Source organism: Mustelus asterias, unplaced genomic scaffold (assembly GCF_964213995.1).
Source record: "Mustelus asterias unplaced genomic scaffold, sMusAst1.hap1.1 HAP1_SCAFFOLD_116, whole genome shotgun sequence".
NCBI classification, from domain to species: domain Eukaryota; kingdom Metazoa; phylum Chordata; class Chondrichthyes; order Carcharhiniformes; family Triakidae; genus Mustelus; species Mustelus asterias.
This window is the reverse complement of record NW_027590156.1, coordinates 857,535-873,974: the sequence shown is the minus strand read 5'-3', so window position 1 is coordinate 873,974 and position 16,440 is coordinate 857,535. Positions and strand designations below refer to the sequence as shown.

The window sequence follows — 16,440 nt, the reverse complement described above, 5'->3', positions numbered from 1 at the left end:
TACAAGTTTATTTGGTAGCAAACACCACTAGCTTTCGAAGCGCTGCTCCTTCGTCAGGTGAGTGGAAGTTGTGTTCACAAACAGGGCATATATAGACACAAACTCAATTTACAAAATAAATATTTACATGAACCCCCACGACTTGCCTGGGCTTGCAAAATCTCACTAACTGTCCTGGCTGGAGACAATACACATCTCTTTAACCTATGCTTCACCCTCTCTCCACTCACATTGTCTGTTCCTTTAAGACTTGATTACCTGTAAAGACTCGCATTCCAACCATTATCTTGTAAATTGAGTTTGTGTCTCTGTACCCTGTTTGTGAACACAACTCCCACTCACCTTTGTGCCTCACTCACCTGATGAAGGAGCAGCGCTCCGAAAGCTCGTGGCGTTTGCTACCAAATAAACCTGTTGGATTTTAACCTGGTGTTATGAGACTTCTTACTGTCCAGGAAAAGAAGCAGTGAGCATGGATCTGTCAATCATGTCAATTATATATTTTCAGTCATTCATCTCGTGCTTATTAGAGTCATTGGTCTTTGGATTTGTCTTCCACAGGGATCAGTGGAAGCTGAGGGTTATTGAATATATTCGAGGATGAGTTAGACAGATTTTACATTGATAAAGGAGTCAAGCATTATGGAGAACAGGTGGGAAAATGGAGTGAAAGTTAAGATGAGAAGGGATTTCCTCACTCAAGGATGTGGTGAAATGTTTGAATTCTGCACTCCAGAGGACTGTGGAGCCTCAGCCATCAAGTATTTTCAAGAGAGAGATTGGTAACTTTTGAGGCATTGAGCAACCTGGGGGATAGTGCGAGAAATAGTGCTGAGGTAGATCAGCTAATTCTCAATCGATGGGCTGAATGGCCAACTGCAGCTCCTGTTTCTTATGATTTGTGTGTGGTGGACAGGAAGCAGTGAGCATGGATCTGTCAATCAGTCTCAATCAGCACCTTCAGGAGAATTGGGAGGGTGAATATTAGATACAGCAGAGTGAGAATGGAGGGAGAGTGTGTGGGATGGAGATTTACAGCTTTTGAGGAATGAGAGAGGAAAGAATGTTCCATCGAAACTAGAATTGTCTGTTCTGAATTTCTATCCTGTACTGACACTGATGACTTTTATAAACTTGTTTTACAGGATATTGAAAGAGGAATCACAGGCCGAAATCTCAAACGTCACGTCTGGATCTGACAGACTCATATTCCTTGGGAGCTGAATATCATCGGCCTTTGAATCTAGAAGGAGAAATGTTTGTCCAGTCTGTCAATTTGAAAAAATTTCAAACATCAGTGTGAAAAACATCAACACACTGCCACACTCGAGTGAGAGTGTTCCAATGCACTGACTAAAGAGCTTTAACCAGTTACACAGCCTGAATAAATATCACACCATTCACAGCGGGTAGAGACGGTACCCGTGTTCTGTGTGTGGACAAGGCTTCAACTGATTGTCCACCCAAGAGAGAGGCAAGGACACCTGCACCATGGAGAAACCATGGAAATGTGTGGACTGTGGGAAGAGATACAAAGTCCCATCTCTGCTGGAAGCTCATCGGCGCAGCCACACTGGGGAGAGGCCATTCACCTGCTCTCAGTGTGGGAAGGGATTCACTCTATTATCCATCCTGCAGAAACACCAGCGAGTTCACACTGGAGAGAGGCCATTCACCTGCTCTCAGTGTGGGGAGGGATTCACTCAGCTATCCAGCCTGCGGACACACGAGCGAGTTCACACTGGGGAGAGGCTGTTCACTTGCTCTCAGTGTGGGAAGGGATTCTCTCGGTTATTCTGCCTGCGGACACACCAGCGAGTTCACACTGGGGAGAGGCCGTTCACTTGCTCTCAGTGTGGGAAGGGATTCAGTCGATTATCCCACCTGCAGACACACCAGCGAGTTCACACTGGGGAGAGGCCGTTCACCTGCTCTCAGTGTGGGAAGCGGTTCAGTGATTCATCCAGCCAGCAGAGACACCAACGAGTTCACACTGGGGAGAAACCGTTCACTTGCTCTGTGTGTGGAAAGGGATTCTCTCGGTTATCCAGCCTGCAGACACATCAGGGAATTCACACTGGGGAGAGGCCGTTCAGCTGCTCTGTGTGTGAGAAGAGATTCAGTCTTTCATCCCAGCTGTTGAGACACCAGCGAATTCACGAGTGATTCCAGGTGTTGGATTCTGCTGTTATTGTTTCTGCTCTCAATTACATCCAGGACTGTATTTTGTTCATTCTCACAGTTGGTCAATGGGGAGGGTCGGAGGGTTTCTTTCTGCTGGACTGGCCGGTCTCATGACTTTGCCCCCAGTGGGCTGATGCTCTTTGAGCCTTGTTGCGAATACCTGGTTTCAGATTTCACAAGGATCACAGAGTGACCGGGTGTTAGGAAGTTCAGAGATATTTAGTCAGCATTTCTGTTTGAAACCTCCCAAATGCCCATCCAATTTCCTTTGTAATTGTTTATTGTCTCCATTTCCTCCACCCTCGTAGGCAGCGAGTTCCAGGTCATTACCATTCGCTGCATCAAAATATTCTTCCTCACATCCCCCCCCCCCGCATCTCTGACCCAAAACCATAAATCTGTGTCCCCCTCGTCCTTGTCCCATCAGCTAATGGGAACAGCTTTTCTTTGTCCACCTTATCTAAACCTGTCAGAATCTTGTCCACCTCTATCAAATCTCCCCTCAACCTCCTTTCCTCCATGGGGAACAACCCCAGCCTGACATCGACAATAAAGAACAAACTAACAGAATATGTTAATACCTGAAATCAAATGGGAATGTTTAATTTCTGTTTTAAAGATATTGTGAATATATTGTCCTGGACAATAAAGGAATTGGAATAACTCACCTTGGGTGCAGTTGATGAAATATATCACCTGGGAACCCACTTACATTCTAGTGAAAGTGTGGAATGTGTAGCTGGAAATCCCTCCCTAACAGCACTGTGGGTGTACTCACATCTCAGGCATTGTAGCAGTTCAGGAAGGCAGTGTTGGGGTTGACCACAGCCGAGGCAGCTACATACAGCCACATATTCTGTTATAATTGAAGGACAGCAGATTGAATGTGAGGCATTATGGGACTGGACTATCTTGACCACATTCCTGTGACTGCTCAGTTTCTGCAATCACGGACCATTAAAGCTGCTTAGCAGGGTCCTGACAGAGGATCTGGGGAGAATATTTACTCAGAATGAGTGAGAATTAAACTTATTCCAGGACCGGCTGGTGTTCAGTGTCCGAGATACCTGAATCCACAAAGAGGGGTCTGACCAATCAACAAACAGTGATAGGTCGTTGGTTAAGAAGTTAAGAAGCATTTTCAGGCATTGTTTAAATTGTTTTATCACAAATTTGTGATGAGAACTGTGAGGGACTTGTGACCTGATAGTCACTGAAGTGACGGTATACTCCAAATAGCACTGGACTGAAAACCAGACCTCTGAGAATAGATTTTAATGAATGGTTATAATCCTACCCAAGCATGGCCAGTGAAAAATCAGAGCTCGAGTGATCAAGAATAATAATGTGATAAGGTGCGAAGGAATAAGATCTCCCCGTGTAAAAATCAATTTGGGATGACATTTGTATCACATAGGAGTCAATGAATGGAATACATTGGGTATTGCATATCCCCTAGCCTGGCCTGATTGAACACATGAATGGGCTATTGAAACAACAAATCAAGCTTCTGACCAGTGACCACACACTCAAAGAGTGGCACAGGCCTTACATAATTTGAATCATAGCCACAAAAAGGAGGGGTATCACCGTGACACAGTGGTTAGCACTGCTGCCTCACAGCACCAGGGACCTGGATTTGACTCCTGGCTTGTGTCACTGTTTGTGTGGAGTTTGCACATTCTCCCCGTGCCTGCGTGGGTTTCGTCCAAGTGCTCCGGTTTCCTTCCACACTCCAAAGATGCGGGTTAGGTTGATTGGCCGTGATAAATTGCCCTTCAGTGTCAGGGTGTTATAGGTTATGGGATCCGGAGAGCAGAATTTGCATCCTTTCCTTGTTATGTTGCCACTTTGCCTGATCAATTAAACATCTGGCTCTGTGTAAACCAGGGTCAGATTACCCGGGGCAGAGGTTTGATGCAGTTTGATGGACAAGTTGGCTCCATTCTGAACAATGGGGAACAAGCTCCTCCCACTCATTGACACCTTTGCCCCTTACAAAGATGGCGGAAGGCATGAGCCCTGCTGCTCATTGCCCCCAATAAAGATGGCGGTCGTTAACCCGAGCCGAATACTGGACTTTGCAGCCCCTCTCGGCGCGAAACATAAAATCCTTTTTTGGGGTTGGGCCTGAACAACATGTTTACAAAAACTCTTCACCCACCCGCCAGATCCACTGTTCCCACGTTCCGCAATTTTCCTTTTACCGTTTGTGGATTCGATGAAAAACCGTCCGTCCGTCGCCATTACTGCGCTACTGCGCATGCTTAAGATCCCGCCCCTCATTCACTCCGATTGGTTGGAGGACCAGCCGCTCCGCTCGGTCCTCCAGCCCCGCCCCCTTTTCCTATTGGTCCAGAGCTGCCGTCAATCAGTCCCCGGGCATTGTGACGCTGAGCATGCGCAGTGCGGCTCATGTCCCAAGGACAGGCGCTTGTTTGTCTGATCTTCAGGCGGGAAGGAGGCGGATAAGCGGAGGCAGCGTTAGGGGCAGTGGGTGGGAGGGGAGGCTCCACACACCCAGTGGAGGCTTCAACACCCCCAATAAGGAACTAGCGGCACCGCCTCAACACCCAACACAACGGCAGCTGCAGCGCTTTCTCCCGGGGCCAGGACCCAGTGGACAAATGTGGCTTCAGGAAGGAAATGCAGCAATGGGTTTGTGAATGAGAATCATCTTTAACTCACTTTACTGACCCTGGAGCAGGAGGAGAGAATGGGGGGAATTTCTATCCTGCACTCACACTGATGGATTTTGGAACCTCCTTTTACAGAGAGTTCAAAGGGGAGGATTTACACACAGAAAACTGAAATCTAACAAGACATCAAGATCTGAGAGAGTCACTTGATCAATCAGAACCTGGATATTACGGACCCTTGAGTGGAACCATTCAGCTCTGGGTCATTCCTCTTCTCCATTGGGGTGCACTACACCAGTAATCCAGAGGACAAGAATAATGTTCTGGGGATAATGGTTAAAAACATACCAGGATAGCTGGTGGAATTTAAATTCAGTTAATAATCTAGAATTCAATGCGAGTCTCAGTATTGGTTACTGTGAAGCCATTGTGATGAGTTGAGGGAAAGTGCGTGGAATTGGAATTTGCAGCTTTGGGAAACAAGAGAGAAATAAATATTCCCCATGAACTAGAATTATCTGTTCTGAATTTGTGTCCTGGACTGACCTGTATGAACTGGATTTACAGAGTTACAAGTAGAGGACTAACAGACAGGAAACTCAAATCAAGCTTCACTTCAAGATCTGACAATGACTCAATTCATCAGGATCTGAATACCATCGGCTTCTGAATGTGGAAGGAGAAATGTTTATGTGTTCTGTCTGTGGGGAAAAAATCAAACATCAGCGTAACTGGAAAAGCACCAAGCTCTCCTCCCCCCCCCCTCCCCCCCCTCCCCCCCCCTCCCCCCCACCACCACCACCACCACCACACACACACACACACTCACACACACAGAGTGTTCCAGTGCAGGGACTGTGGGAAAGAATTCAATTACCCATTGTGTGGAAATTCATCGACGCATTCACACTGGGGAAAGACTGTTCACCTGCACCATGTGTGGGATGGGATTTTCTCATTTATCCAATCTGTAGACACCAGCGTCATCACACTGATGTGAGATCTTTAAATTTTATAACTCTGAGAATAGCTTTGAAAGCAACAATATTCTGCAGGAACACCAGCGCACTCATGCTGGAGTGAAGCCATTCACGTGCCCTATGTGTGGGAAGAGATTCATTCATTAACCAGTGAGTTCTTAATGGTGAGAGACCATTCACGTGCCCTGTACATGGGAAAGGGTGTACTCACTCATCTCATGTTTAAAGTTTAAAGTTTATCTATTAGTCACAAGTAAGGCTTACATTAACATTGCAATGGAGTTACTGTGAAATCTGAGACACCAGTTAGATCACGGGTGACTGTAGATATTTTACTGGGGATTAGAAGGAAAGGATTTGCAGACAGGAAATTATCTGCTGATTTTACAGTCACTTAATTCATCAGGACTTGAATTTGAATGTGGAAGGAGAGATGTTTGTTCTGTCTGTTGGAAAAGATTTCAAACATCAGTGTGACTGGAAAAGTACCGAGACACACACACACCCGAGTGAGAGTGTTCCAGTGAACTGACTGTGGAAAGAGTTTTAACCACTTACACAGCCTGAAAAAACATCACATCATTCGCAGCGAGGAGAAACCATACACGTGTTCTGTGTGTGGATGAGGCTTCAACTGATTATCCAACCTGGAGAGACACAAGGACACCTGCACCATGGAGAAACAGTTGAAATGTGGGGACTGTGGAAAGGGATTCAGTTACCCTTCTGAACTGGAAACTCATCAACGCAGTCACACTGGGGAGAGGCCGTTCACTTGTTCTGAATGTGGGAAAGGATTCACTCGACTAACCCACCTCACTGCACACCAACTTGTTCACACTAACATGAGACTTTTTAAATGTTCTGACTGTGAGAAGAGTTTTAAAACCAAATACAATCTTTTGACACACCATCGACTTCACACTGGGGAGAGATGGTTCGCCTGTGCTGAGTGCGGGAAGGGATTCACTCAGTTATCCAGCCTGCAGGCACACCGGCGAATTCACACTGGAGAGAAACCATTCATGTGCACTGAGTGTGGGAAGAGATTCACTCAGTTATCCCACCTTCTGACACACCGGCGAGTTCACACTGGAGAGAAACCATTCATGTGCACTGAGTGTGGGAAGAGATTCACTCAGTTATCCCACCTTCTGACACACCGGCGAGTTCACACTGGAGAGAAACCATTCACCTGCCCTGGGTGCGGGACGGCATTCGCTCAGTTATGCAAAATGTTGGATCACCAGCGAGTTCACACTGGGGAGCGGCCATTCACCTGCTGTGTGTGGGAAGGGATTCACTCAGTCATCCACCTTGCTGAGGCACAAGCGCATTCACACTGGTGTGAGACCATTCACCTGCTCCGAGTGTGGGAAGGGATTCACCCAGTCTGCCCAACTCACTTCACACCAACGTGTTCACTCTGACACGAGACCTTTTAAATGTTCAGACTGTGAGAAGAGCTTCAAAGGCAAAATGGATCTGCTGATTCACCAGCGAGTTCACACTGGAGAGAGACCGTTTACCTGCTCTGTGTGTGGGAAGCGATTCACTCAGCATTCCCTCCAGCTGAAACACCAGCACAGTCACACCAGGGAGACATTATTCATCTGCTCAGTGTGTGGGAAAGGATTCACCTGTGCGAACACCCTGCAGAAACACCAGCGAGTTCACAAATGATTACAGGAGTTGGTTTCTGCTGTTATTGCTGCTGTTAATCACAAGACTGAACCATGCTCATTCTGACAGTTAGAGGTTGTTTCGGTTGAAGTTAATAATCCTTGTAACTGCACTGGAGTTTAAGATTCTGGATATAGATTATATCAACTTTGTGTCAATCACACGTTTGCGTCCTTGATTTCTCTAAGGTAAGAGGAGACTGATTGATGTCCTGTTACCGACTGTTCCATTGTTGGGTCTTTTCTGATGTTTTGGAAGATGTGGCAAACAAAAGAGTAAGGAATGAGAGAAAGGTAAGAATTTGGGAAATGATAAACAGACTGTGACAGGAAGATAATGAAAGAGCAAATTATAGATTACATCAGTAGATGTGGTTAGACGCTACAAAAATATTAAAGGGACAAAACTAAAGGCTCTGCATCTAAACACACGTAGCTTTTGAAACACAACTGATGAACTGACAGCAGCACAAATATAAGAAAAGAATTATGAGTTGATAGCCATTAGAGAGACATAGAGTGGGGCCTGAATTTGTTCCTATTCATTCATGGGATGTAGGTGTCATTGGCTCACCCAGCATTTATTGACCACCACTAATTGCCCCTGAGAAGTCAGTGGTGAGCTAAATATGTGTCTTTGACATTTAGGAGGGACAGGAGTCTGGGAAACGGTGGAAGGGTGTCTCTGTTGATTATTGGCAGTATTAGCACATTAGAGAGGGATACCTAAGGTCAGGAACCAGAATGATGGAGTGGTTTGGTTTGATGGGGAAATGGTAAAGGCAAAATTCACTTGTGGGAGTGATGCACAGGCTTTCTAATTGTAACGACACGGTAGGACAGAGTACAAAGGAAAAGGTAATGGGAGCTTGTGGTAAAGATACAGCAATAATCAAGAGGGATTTTAATCTACTGATAAACTGGGAAAGGCAGATGAAAAAAGGTCATGTAGATGAGGAGTTCATAGAATGTTTTGGGGATAGTTTCTGGGAAGAGTACGTTTGAAAGCAGGCTTCACTCGCACTGGTATTATACAACAAGACAGGATTAATTGATGACTTCACAGTGAAAGCATCTCTAAGTATCAGCGATCTTAATATACATTGCTGGCTATGGGCCAAGTGCTGGTAGATGTGATTAGATGGGTGTTCAGGTGTTTCTCGTGTATTGGTGCAGACTCGATGGGCCGAAGGGCCTCTTCTGCACTCTATGATTCTATGTATGTATTGGAGATGAGGTAATGCTGCTTAAAGAGTTAAAGATCTGTTTCAAGAACCATCTTGTGTTTACAAGTTGAGCTCTATTCGTGGAGATACTGAGTGCCCCTGGGGCAGGATTTTGGGAAGTTACTGTTAGTTCAGGCACCTCAGGAACATTCACACTTTTACCTGGGGTGATCCCCCAATTGAGGTGGTGAAACTTCCTCATGTATTTCACAGGTAAATCTTTTTCTTTTAAATAAACATTGTTATTATTTGCCATTTCAGGGTCCTGTCTTGCCTGATGGTAAACTCTCTTTTGAACTGAAGTGTTTTAGAGTCAGTCTGGAACTGAGTAATTAGGCTCATGCAACCAAGTTAAACTGAATCTACATTTTAATTGTCTGCCCTTTAAACTTGACAGAGAATCTCGAAATGATGCAAGAAAGATTCACAAGAATGATACCAGAACTGAGAGTGCTTTTAAGTTAATGGAGAGACGAAACAGGTTGGGAATGTTTTCGTAGAATCATAGAATCCCTACAGTGCAGAAGGAGGCCCATTGAGTCTGCGCCGACTCTCTGACAATGCATCTACCTCATGCCCTATCCCCATAGCTTCATGTATTCACCCTGCTAATCCCCCTAATCTACACATTTTTGGACACTAAGGGGCAATTCACCCATGGTCAATTCAACTAACCTACACATCTTTGGACTGTGGGAGGAAATTAGAGACCTAGAGGAAACCCACACAGAGAAGGGGCAAACGTGCATATCCCACAGTCACCCAAGGCCTGGGGTTCCTGGTGCTGTGAGGCAGCAATGCTAGCCACTGTCCCACCATGCCACCCTATTCTCTGGAAAAGCCAAGGCTGAGTGCTGACCTGATAGAGATTATGAATGGATATGGCAGGATTGAAGTTATCAAGTACAGGATACAAAATCAGAACTGAAAATTCTGGTTATCATTAGGCATGTTGTCCCATTCAAACTATAAATCTCTGTCCTCTCACATCCACCTTCCTCCCCATTAATTGTTCCACTAATTCATCCTTTTCTCCTCCTGCTTTCTTTTTCAATTCCCTGCTGCAATTAGACTTTTGAATGGACCTAACAAATATTAAATTAATCTTTCTCAACACCCTAGCTATGACTGTAGCACTACATTCTGCACCTTCTCCTTTCCTTCTCCCCATGTACTCTATGAATGATATGTTTTGTCTTTATAATGTGCAAGAAGCAATACTTTTCATTGTATCCCAATACATGTGACAATAATAAATCAAATCAATACTTCTCCACTTTATGTGCTAACTCTCGGTTTCAATTTCAGACTACCTCTTGCCCTCCTTAGTATCTCACCCCAATTTCAGACTACCTCTTGCCCTCCCTAGTGTCTCACCCCAAAATTTCAATCTTAATGCCTGAAGGCGAACTGTTTTGCTAATGGGGCATCAATATATAATCTAGTGACTACCCACATGTGCTTTGTTTCTGGGTGCAGTCACTCCCACCTCTACCTTTCATCCCAGTCCCAGGAGTTTGAAGACAGGGCTCTGGAGGAGTAATGGCGGCCGCATCCCCCACAATGCCTCGCGTTGGGGAAATCGCTCAATAGCCCAAGCTCGAATCTGCGCAGGTCCAAGGAAAAGGGGAATCTGCGCATGTGCGGAAATGTTTCTGAACCCTGCTGAGGTGTTGACCAATGGAAATTCTTGGAAGACCGGAAGGACTTTGGTCCTCCAGCCAATCAGAGCGCGGTCTTTGTGACAATGCAGGTTGAGCTTCAGACGGACTCAAACTTCCTCCAAAGAGGCAACATCTGTGAGTAAAACACTTTCCTTTCTCCCTTTTCCATTTCTTTTCTCACTCTGGGGGAAATTGAGGACTTGCAGCAACTGAAGGGAAACGAAGTGAATCCAGGGAGGCTGCAGACTCTGGAAAGGTTGGCCCAGGTCTCTCTCTCTGAAAGACATTGACATCCTTTTGCTCCCTCAACTTGACACATTTATTTGTCTGGCTAAAAGGATGGTCTCGTTCCTAATGTTCACAATTAAAGGGCTGGTTTCTTCAGGAGATAGTTGACATTTAAGAGGAATATAGTAAGGTTTGGCATGTTTGGTGTAATCTGATGTAAATTTATGATTCTTTGTGGGACAGTAATTTTATATAGGTCAGTGTTATGTCTAGTTTTGTTGTTAGGTACATATTAGATATATTATTTATGGTTCTGTGATAAATTTCATTTATTGTTATTTCAAGTTTGTAATATAGCACTGTAGTGACATACCTTGGTTGCTGTAATGGACTTCCCTGCAGTGGTACTGTTTTCTACTGTGGTACCGGGGGAGGCTTGGTTGCTGTTTTAATGGCCTTTAACCTGGTGTTGTTAAACTTCTTACTGTGACATACCTTTCCAGACATTGATTAACTACAGCACAGAAGATGTTCATTTGACTCCGTGCTGACTCTTTGTAGAGCAATCCAGCCAGTCTCATTCTCCTGCTGTACCCTTGTATCTCTGCAAGATTATTTCCTTCAGTTGTCCATCCAGTTGAGTTTGAAATCTTGGATCATCTCTAATTCCAGCATTCTCATAAGCAGCGAGTTTGTGTTTGTGAACACTCAGTACCTTAATGAAGTTCTCACTGACATGGTCATGAAGCTCTGAGCAAGTAATACAGCAGTGTTTATTCAACACATGTTTTCCTCCAGAATCTGTACCTATGGGTTGGGTTTGTATTTAGTCTAGCAGTCTGCATCAAGGTTTTCAGGTCTCCAGGTCAGGAAGCAGTGAGTAGGGGTCTGCCACTCAGCATCAATCAGCACCTTCAGAAGAATTGTGAGGGTGTATATTAGATACAGCCGAGTGAGAGCAGAGGGAATATGTGAGATTGAGGTTTACAACTTTTGGTGAACAAAATAGGAATGAATGTTCAACTGAAACTAGAATCGTGTGTTCTGAATTTCTCTGCTGTACTGACAGTGCTGACTTTTCTAAATTCCTTTTACAGGTTTTGAGAAGGAGAAGATTTGCGATAGAAATCTGAAACCAAACGTCACACCGAGACCTGACACATTCACTCGATTCAAAAGGACCTGAATATCATCGCTCTTTCAGTCTCGAATTGAGTTGAAGTATGTACAGATGGAGGGCGTTGATTGGATCATTATATGAGTGTGTATGAAAAAAGCGTGTATAAAGAAATGGTGTTCTGTCTGCGTCAAAAGGTTTAAATATGTGACTGGAAAAGCATCGAGAGACACAGATCTGAGTGAGAGTGTACCAGCGAACTGACTGTGGAAAGACCATTAACCAATTACACACCCTGAAATAAATATCACACCATTCACAGGGAGGAGAAACCATACTCGCTTTGTGTGTGTGGACAAGGCTTCAATTGATCATCAAACCTGGAGAGACACAAGGACACCCGCACCATGGAGAAACGTGGAAATGTGGAGATTGTGGGAAGGGATTCAGAGCCCCATCTCAACTGGAAATTCACCGACACACCCACACTGGGAAAAGACCTTTTATCTGCTTTGAGTGTGGGAAGAGATTCACTCAGTCATCGCACCTGCAGACACACAAGCGAGTTCATAGTGTGGAGAGACCACTCACCTGCACTGAGTGTGGGAAGGGATTCAAGGATTCATCTACCCTGCGGACACATCAGCGAGTTCACACCAGGGAGAGACCGTTCACCTGTGCTGAGTGTGGGAAAGGATTCACTCAGTTATCCAACTTGCTGACACACCAGCGAATCCACACTGGAGAGAGACCATTCATCTGCTCTCAGTGTGGGAAAGCATTCACTGAGTCATCCTGTCTGCTGACACATCAACGCAGCCACACCAGGAAGAGGCTGTTCACCTGCGCTGAGTGTGGGAAGGGATTCACACGGTCACCTCATCTGCTGACACACCAGCGAGTTCACACTGGGGACAGGCCATTCACTTGCTCCGTATGTGGGAAGGGATTCACTCAGTCATCCAACCTGCTGACACACCAGCGAGTTCACAGCAGGAAGAACCCATTCACCTGCTCCAAGAGAAGGATTCATTGAGTCATCCAGTCTGCTAAAACACCAATGTGGTCGCACTGGGGAAAGACCTTTGATGTGTTTTGTGTATGAGAAGAGATTCACTGATTCATCCAACCTGCTGAGACACCAGCAAGTCCACATTGAGGAGAGGCCATTCCCCTGCTCTGAGTTTAGGGAACGTCATCAGTCATCCAACTTGCTGACACACCAACAAGTTCACACCGATTAGAGACCTTTTCTTTTTAATCACAGAATTCCTACAGTGCAGAAGGAGGTCACTCGGCCCATTGAGTCTGCACCGACCACAATCCCAACCAGGCCCCACTCCAGTAAACCTACACATTTACCCTGTTAATCCCCCTGACACTAAGGGGCAATTTAGCATGGCCAATCAACCTAACCCGCACATCTTTAGAAGGTGGGAGGAAACCGGAGCACCCGGAGGAAACCCACACAGACACGGGGAGAACATGCAATCTCCACACAGTGACCCGAGGCTGGAATTGAACCCGGATTCCTGCCCTGACTATGGGTGTTAATTGAATCAATTGAGTTTAAGAATGGAGGGCTTTGATCAAATAATTATCTGAGTGTGTCTGAAGAAAGTATGTATAAAGAGTTGGGAGTTAAATGTATTCCAAGTAAAGATTGGTTCCAGTTTCTTCCTTCACCACAAGGCTGTCAGGATTATAACATGGTCACAGAGAATGTTTGTCCAATGGTGAAGTTTGGAAATTGGAGGAATGTATATTTCAGACAGAAGTTTACAGTCCCAGCAGCTTTTGTGAGAGATGAAAGCCAGTGGGAATTGTCAGGGCCTGATTACCCACCGATGTTCTCGGAGCCTGAACCATACGACCAGTGGAAGAATGAAGTGGCGATGTGGACACGGGTTACATCCCTAACAATGAGAAAACAAGGTCTGGCCTTGGCATTGCCACTGTCTAACGAAAGGAAAATTGGCAGCAAAACATTTTCTGAGCTGGAAATCCACTGGTCGTATACTGATCAAGGCTTGGATCTTTTACTCGGTTTCATTGATGAGATTTACAAGAAAGATGATCTGATGGGTGCCTATGAAGCATAGTCAGACTTTGTCAAGTTTTGAATGAGGGTGTAAGTATATTTAGCAGATCTGGATATCACAAAAAAGACAGGATTGGAAAAGCACTAATAGGTGAATGAATCTCAGGAATGACGGGGGAACAGTTACCATGAAATTCCCCTGGTCGTCACAGTCCGGCACCTGTTCGGGTCAATGCACCTAACCAGCACGTCTATCAGAATGTGGGAGGAAACCGGAGCACCCGGAGGAAACCCACGCAGACATGGGGAGAACATGCAAACTCCACAGAGACAGTGACCCAAGCCAGTAATCGAACCCGGGTCCCTGGCGCTGTGAGGCAACAGTGCTAACCAGTGTGGTACCCTTCCATCCCAGAGATAAAGACAGCAACCAGTCTTAGAGCTACGCAAACAATTTTTAAATCTTTGTTAAAGATTAAAAGTCCCGCAAAAAGATGCAGGGGAGTTGATGAAGAGTATCTGAGGCTCATAGAACAAACTAATGCAAAGTGTGCAATGTGTGAAAAGTATTGAAGGATGCTGTCACATCTGATTGTAAAGCTGCCCTTGGCACATGACCTTAACAAGGTATTTCCATGGATCTAAAGGTATGAGACAAAGACAGAAATATTTCCATTCTACACATGATCGACAGGGTGATCCAATTTAGTCTTTCTCCAATAATACATGACAAGGACAAAAGGATGATTCTAGACCAAGTCATTGAGAAGTTGACAGGGACTGGACCTGGGGCACCAGCTCAGTTTCTGACTGATAATGGAGGGGAATTTGTTAATGATGAGTTTGGAGACGTGTGTGAAAACATGAACATTCTGGTCAGGAACACGGCAGCTGAAAGTCCTTTCAGTGATGGACTCTGTGAAAGGAATCACGCGGTGATCGATGAAATGCTGCAGAAAATCTCAGCTGATCAGCCAAACTGCAAGTTGATAAATACGATTCATGTAAAGAATTCACTTCAGATGGTTGGAGGGTAGAATCCCTGTCAATTGGTCTATGGGAGAAATCCCAAATTACCCTCTGTGCCGGGCGAACGCCCTCCTGCTTTAGAAGGGACGACAATTAGTATAAATTTTATTCATATTATCAGATTGTTTCACTAAAGTAAGTGCTCGAGCTAAAAAATTATTGTGGATCCTAGAACAGCGGTGTCTTATAATGTAATACTTTGTACATTTTTTTTCTTTGATTCATTGTGAAATATGTTGCTGTGTATTGTTCTGATCCTAATCAGGATTGTTAATGTTTAAAGAGAAACTCAAATACCCAGTGATTAACAAAGAATTGCACCACAAGATTCCACATTTTTAAACAAGAACAAAATTTATAAAACAAAATATTAAAAGCCAGCACTATGAACATAGCATAAGTCTTTCAATTATCAGATTATTTCATGAAGAGAATATTAACAACTTATTGTGGTTCTGAGGAGAGGGGTGTCTTTATATGTAATGCTTTGTACAAAAGGAGGAAAGTCACATTTTTTCTTCTTTGCTTTGCTCTGAAACATTATTTGTGTGAATGTTTTGTGATCCCGGTCGGGACAATTAACGTTTAAAGAAAATTGTGAACACCCAGTGATTAACTAAAAGAATTACATGAAAAGATTTAACATTTTTAAACAAAAACAAACTTTACTGTATATATAAAACAAAATAAAATTTAAGAATACAGCACTACAAACTGAATACTGTAATCGATAAAGACTTATGGTACAAACCTGTTTTTAACCTCACCCCAAAAGTTTCTTTATACTTAATGATGTCTTGAAAGTTCAATTCTGTTCCTGGGACTCTCAAAGGTATGCCAAAGCTCTGCAGAATTCACTTTAATTTTCCTCACTTTTCCAGCTATTCTCCAGGCTCCAAGATTTTATGGAGGGTCTTTCCATTAGCTTTTGGCTAAACAATTCTCCAATTTTCCTTTGAGACCTCAAAACTGTGGACTCCTCAGTCCAACCGTGGGCTTCGCTGCTTTCTTGCTGAGGGATTTAAACATTGGCAGCACCCCTGGTTCCTAATGACCCAGTGGCTTCTAGTCTCACAGCTGGTTCGCAGCTGCTGGTCCCATATCTGATGGCCTCCAACCTAACTGCAGACTGCTTGCTTTCTGTGAGAAACACCCGGAATTCCAACCAGGGCTCACTTATCCCCGTGCTAACACATCTGTTGGAATGTCCGTTAGATATTTAGCTTCAAAGCTAAACCTTTTTTTCCTGAGGTCTGCATGAAGAATTCCGATCTGTAACAAAGACAGAGCAATAATTGTCAGACCCAAAGTCTCCAGGTCTCCAGCTAAAAGAGCCCAGCTGCCCTTTTACACTTCTTACCCTTCGAGTTTTGACATCTTAAACCAACATGGGCCACGCCTTGTGAATGTGAATCCCCTTCGGGTGTTTCTGTCAGATTCTCAGTGCGGGTTTTCCATTTACCTTAAATTTTTTAAAAAAGCAATTGTTGAACTAACTCATACTTCTAAAACATAGGAATTATGAAATTAGATCTTTGCAACACCTTCCCCATGAAGAAATGAAAAGTATCATCCTCGTATTATCCCATTTGAAACATTACAATGTAGACTCGAAAGATTGGCTCTTCTCTCTCCCCACAGATGCTGTCA

The 16,440-nt window shown here is 44.4% G+C and overlaps 3 protein-coding genes across 5 annotated transcripts in view; all 3 read left to right on the top strand.

Annotated features, from left to right (window-relative positions):
- LOC144484595 (uncharacterized) overlaps positions 1–2,851 on the top strand; it is a 185,593-nt gene extending 182,742 nt beyond the window's left edge. For all 3 annotated transcript variants that reach the window (XM_078203079.1, XM_078203078.1, XM_078203077.1), the window contains exon 2: positions 1,146–2,851. In XM_078203079.1, coding sequence (XP_078059205.1) covers positions 1,492–2,166 — 675 coding nt within the window. In that variant the 5' untranslated portion in view covers positions 1,146–1,491 and the 3' untranslated portion in view covers positions 2,167–2,851. The remainder of the gene's footprint in view (positions 1–1,145) is intronic.
- Positions 2,852–6,384: 3,533 nt separating this feature from the next.
- Positions 6,385–7,282, top strand: LOC144484594 (uncharacterized). The gene has a single exon (XM_078203076.1). The coding sequence runs from the start codon at positions 6,478–6,480 to the stop codon at positions 7,231–7,233; it is 756 nt and encodes a 251-aa protein (XP_078059202.1). The 5' UTR covers positions 6,385–6,477; the 3' UTR covers positions 7,234–7,282.
- A 410-nt stretch (positions 7,283–7,692) lies between these two features.
- LOC144484580 (uncharacterized) overlaps positions 7,693–16,440 on the top strand; it is a 62,995-nt gene continuing 54,247 nt past the window's right edge. The window contains exons 1-2 of the mRNA XM_078203062.1: positions 7,693–7,779; positions 12,043–12,712. Coding sequence (XP_078059188.1) covers positions 7,693–7,779; positions 12,043–12,712 — 757 coding nt within the window. The remainder of the gene's footprint in view (positions 7,780–12,042; positions 12,713–16,440) is intronic.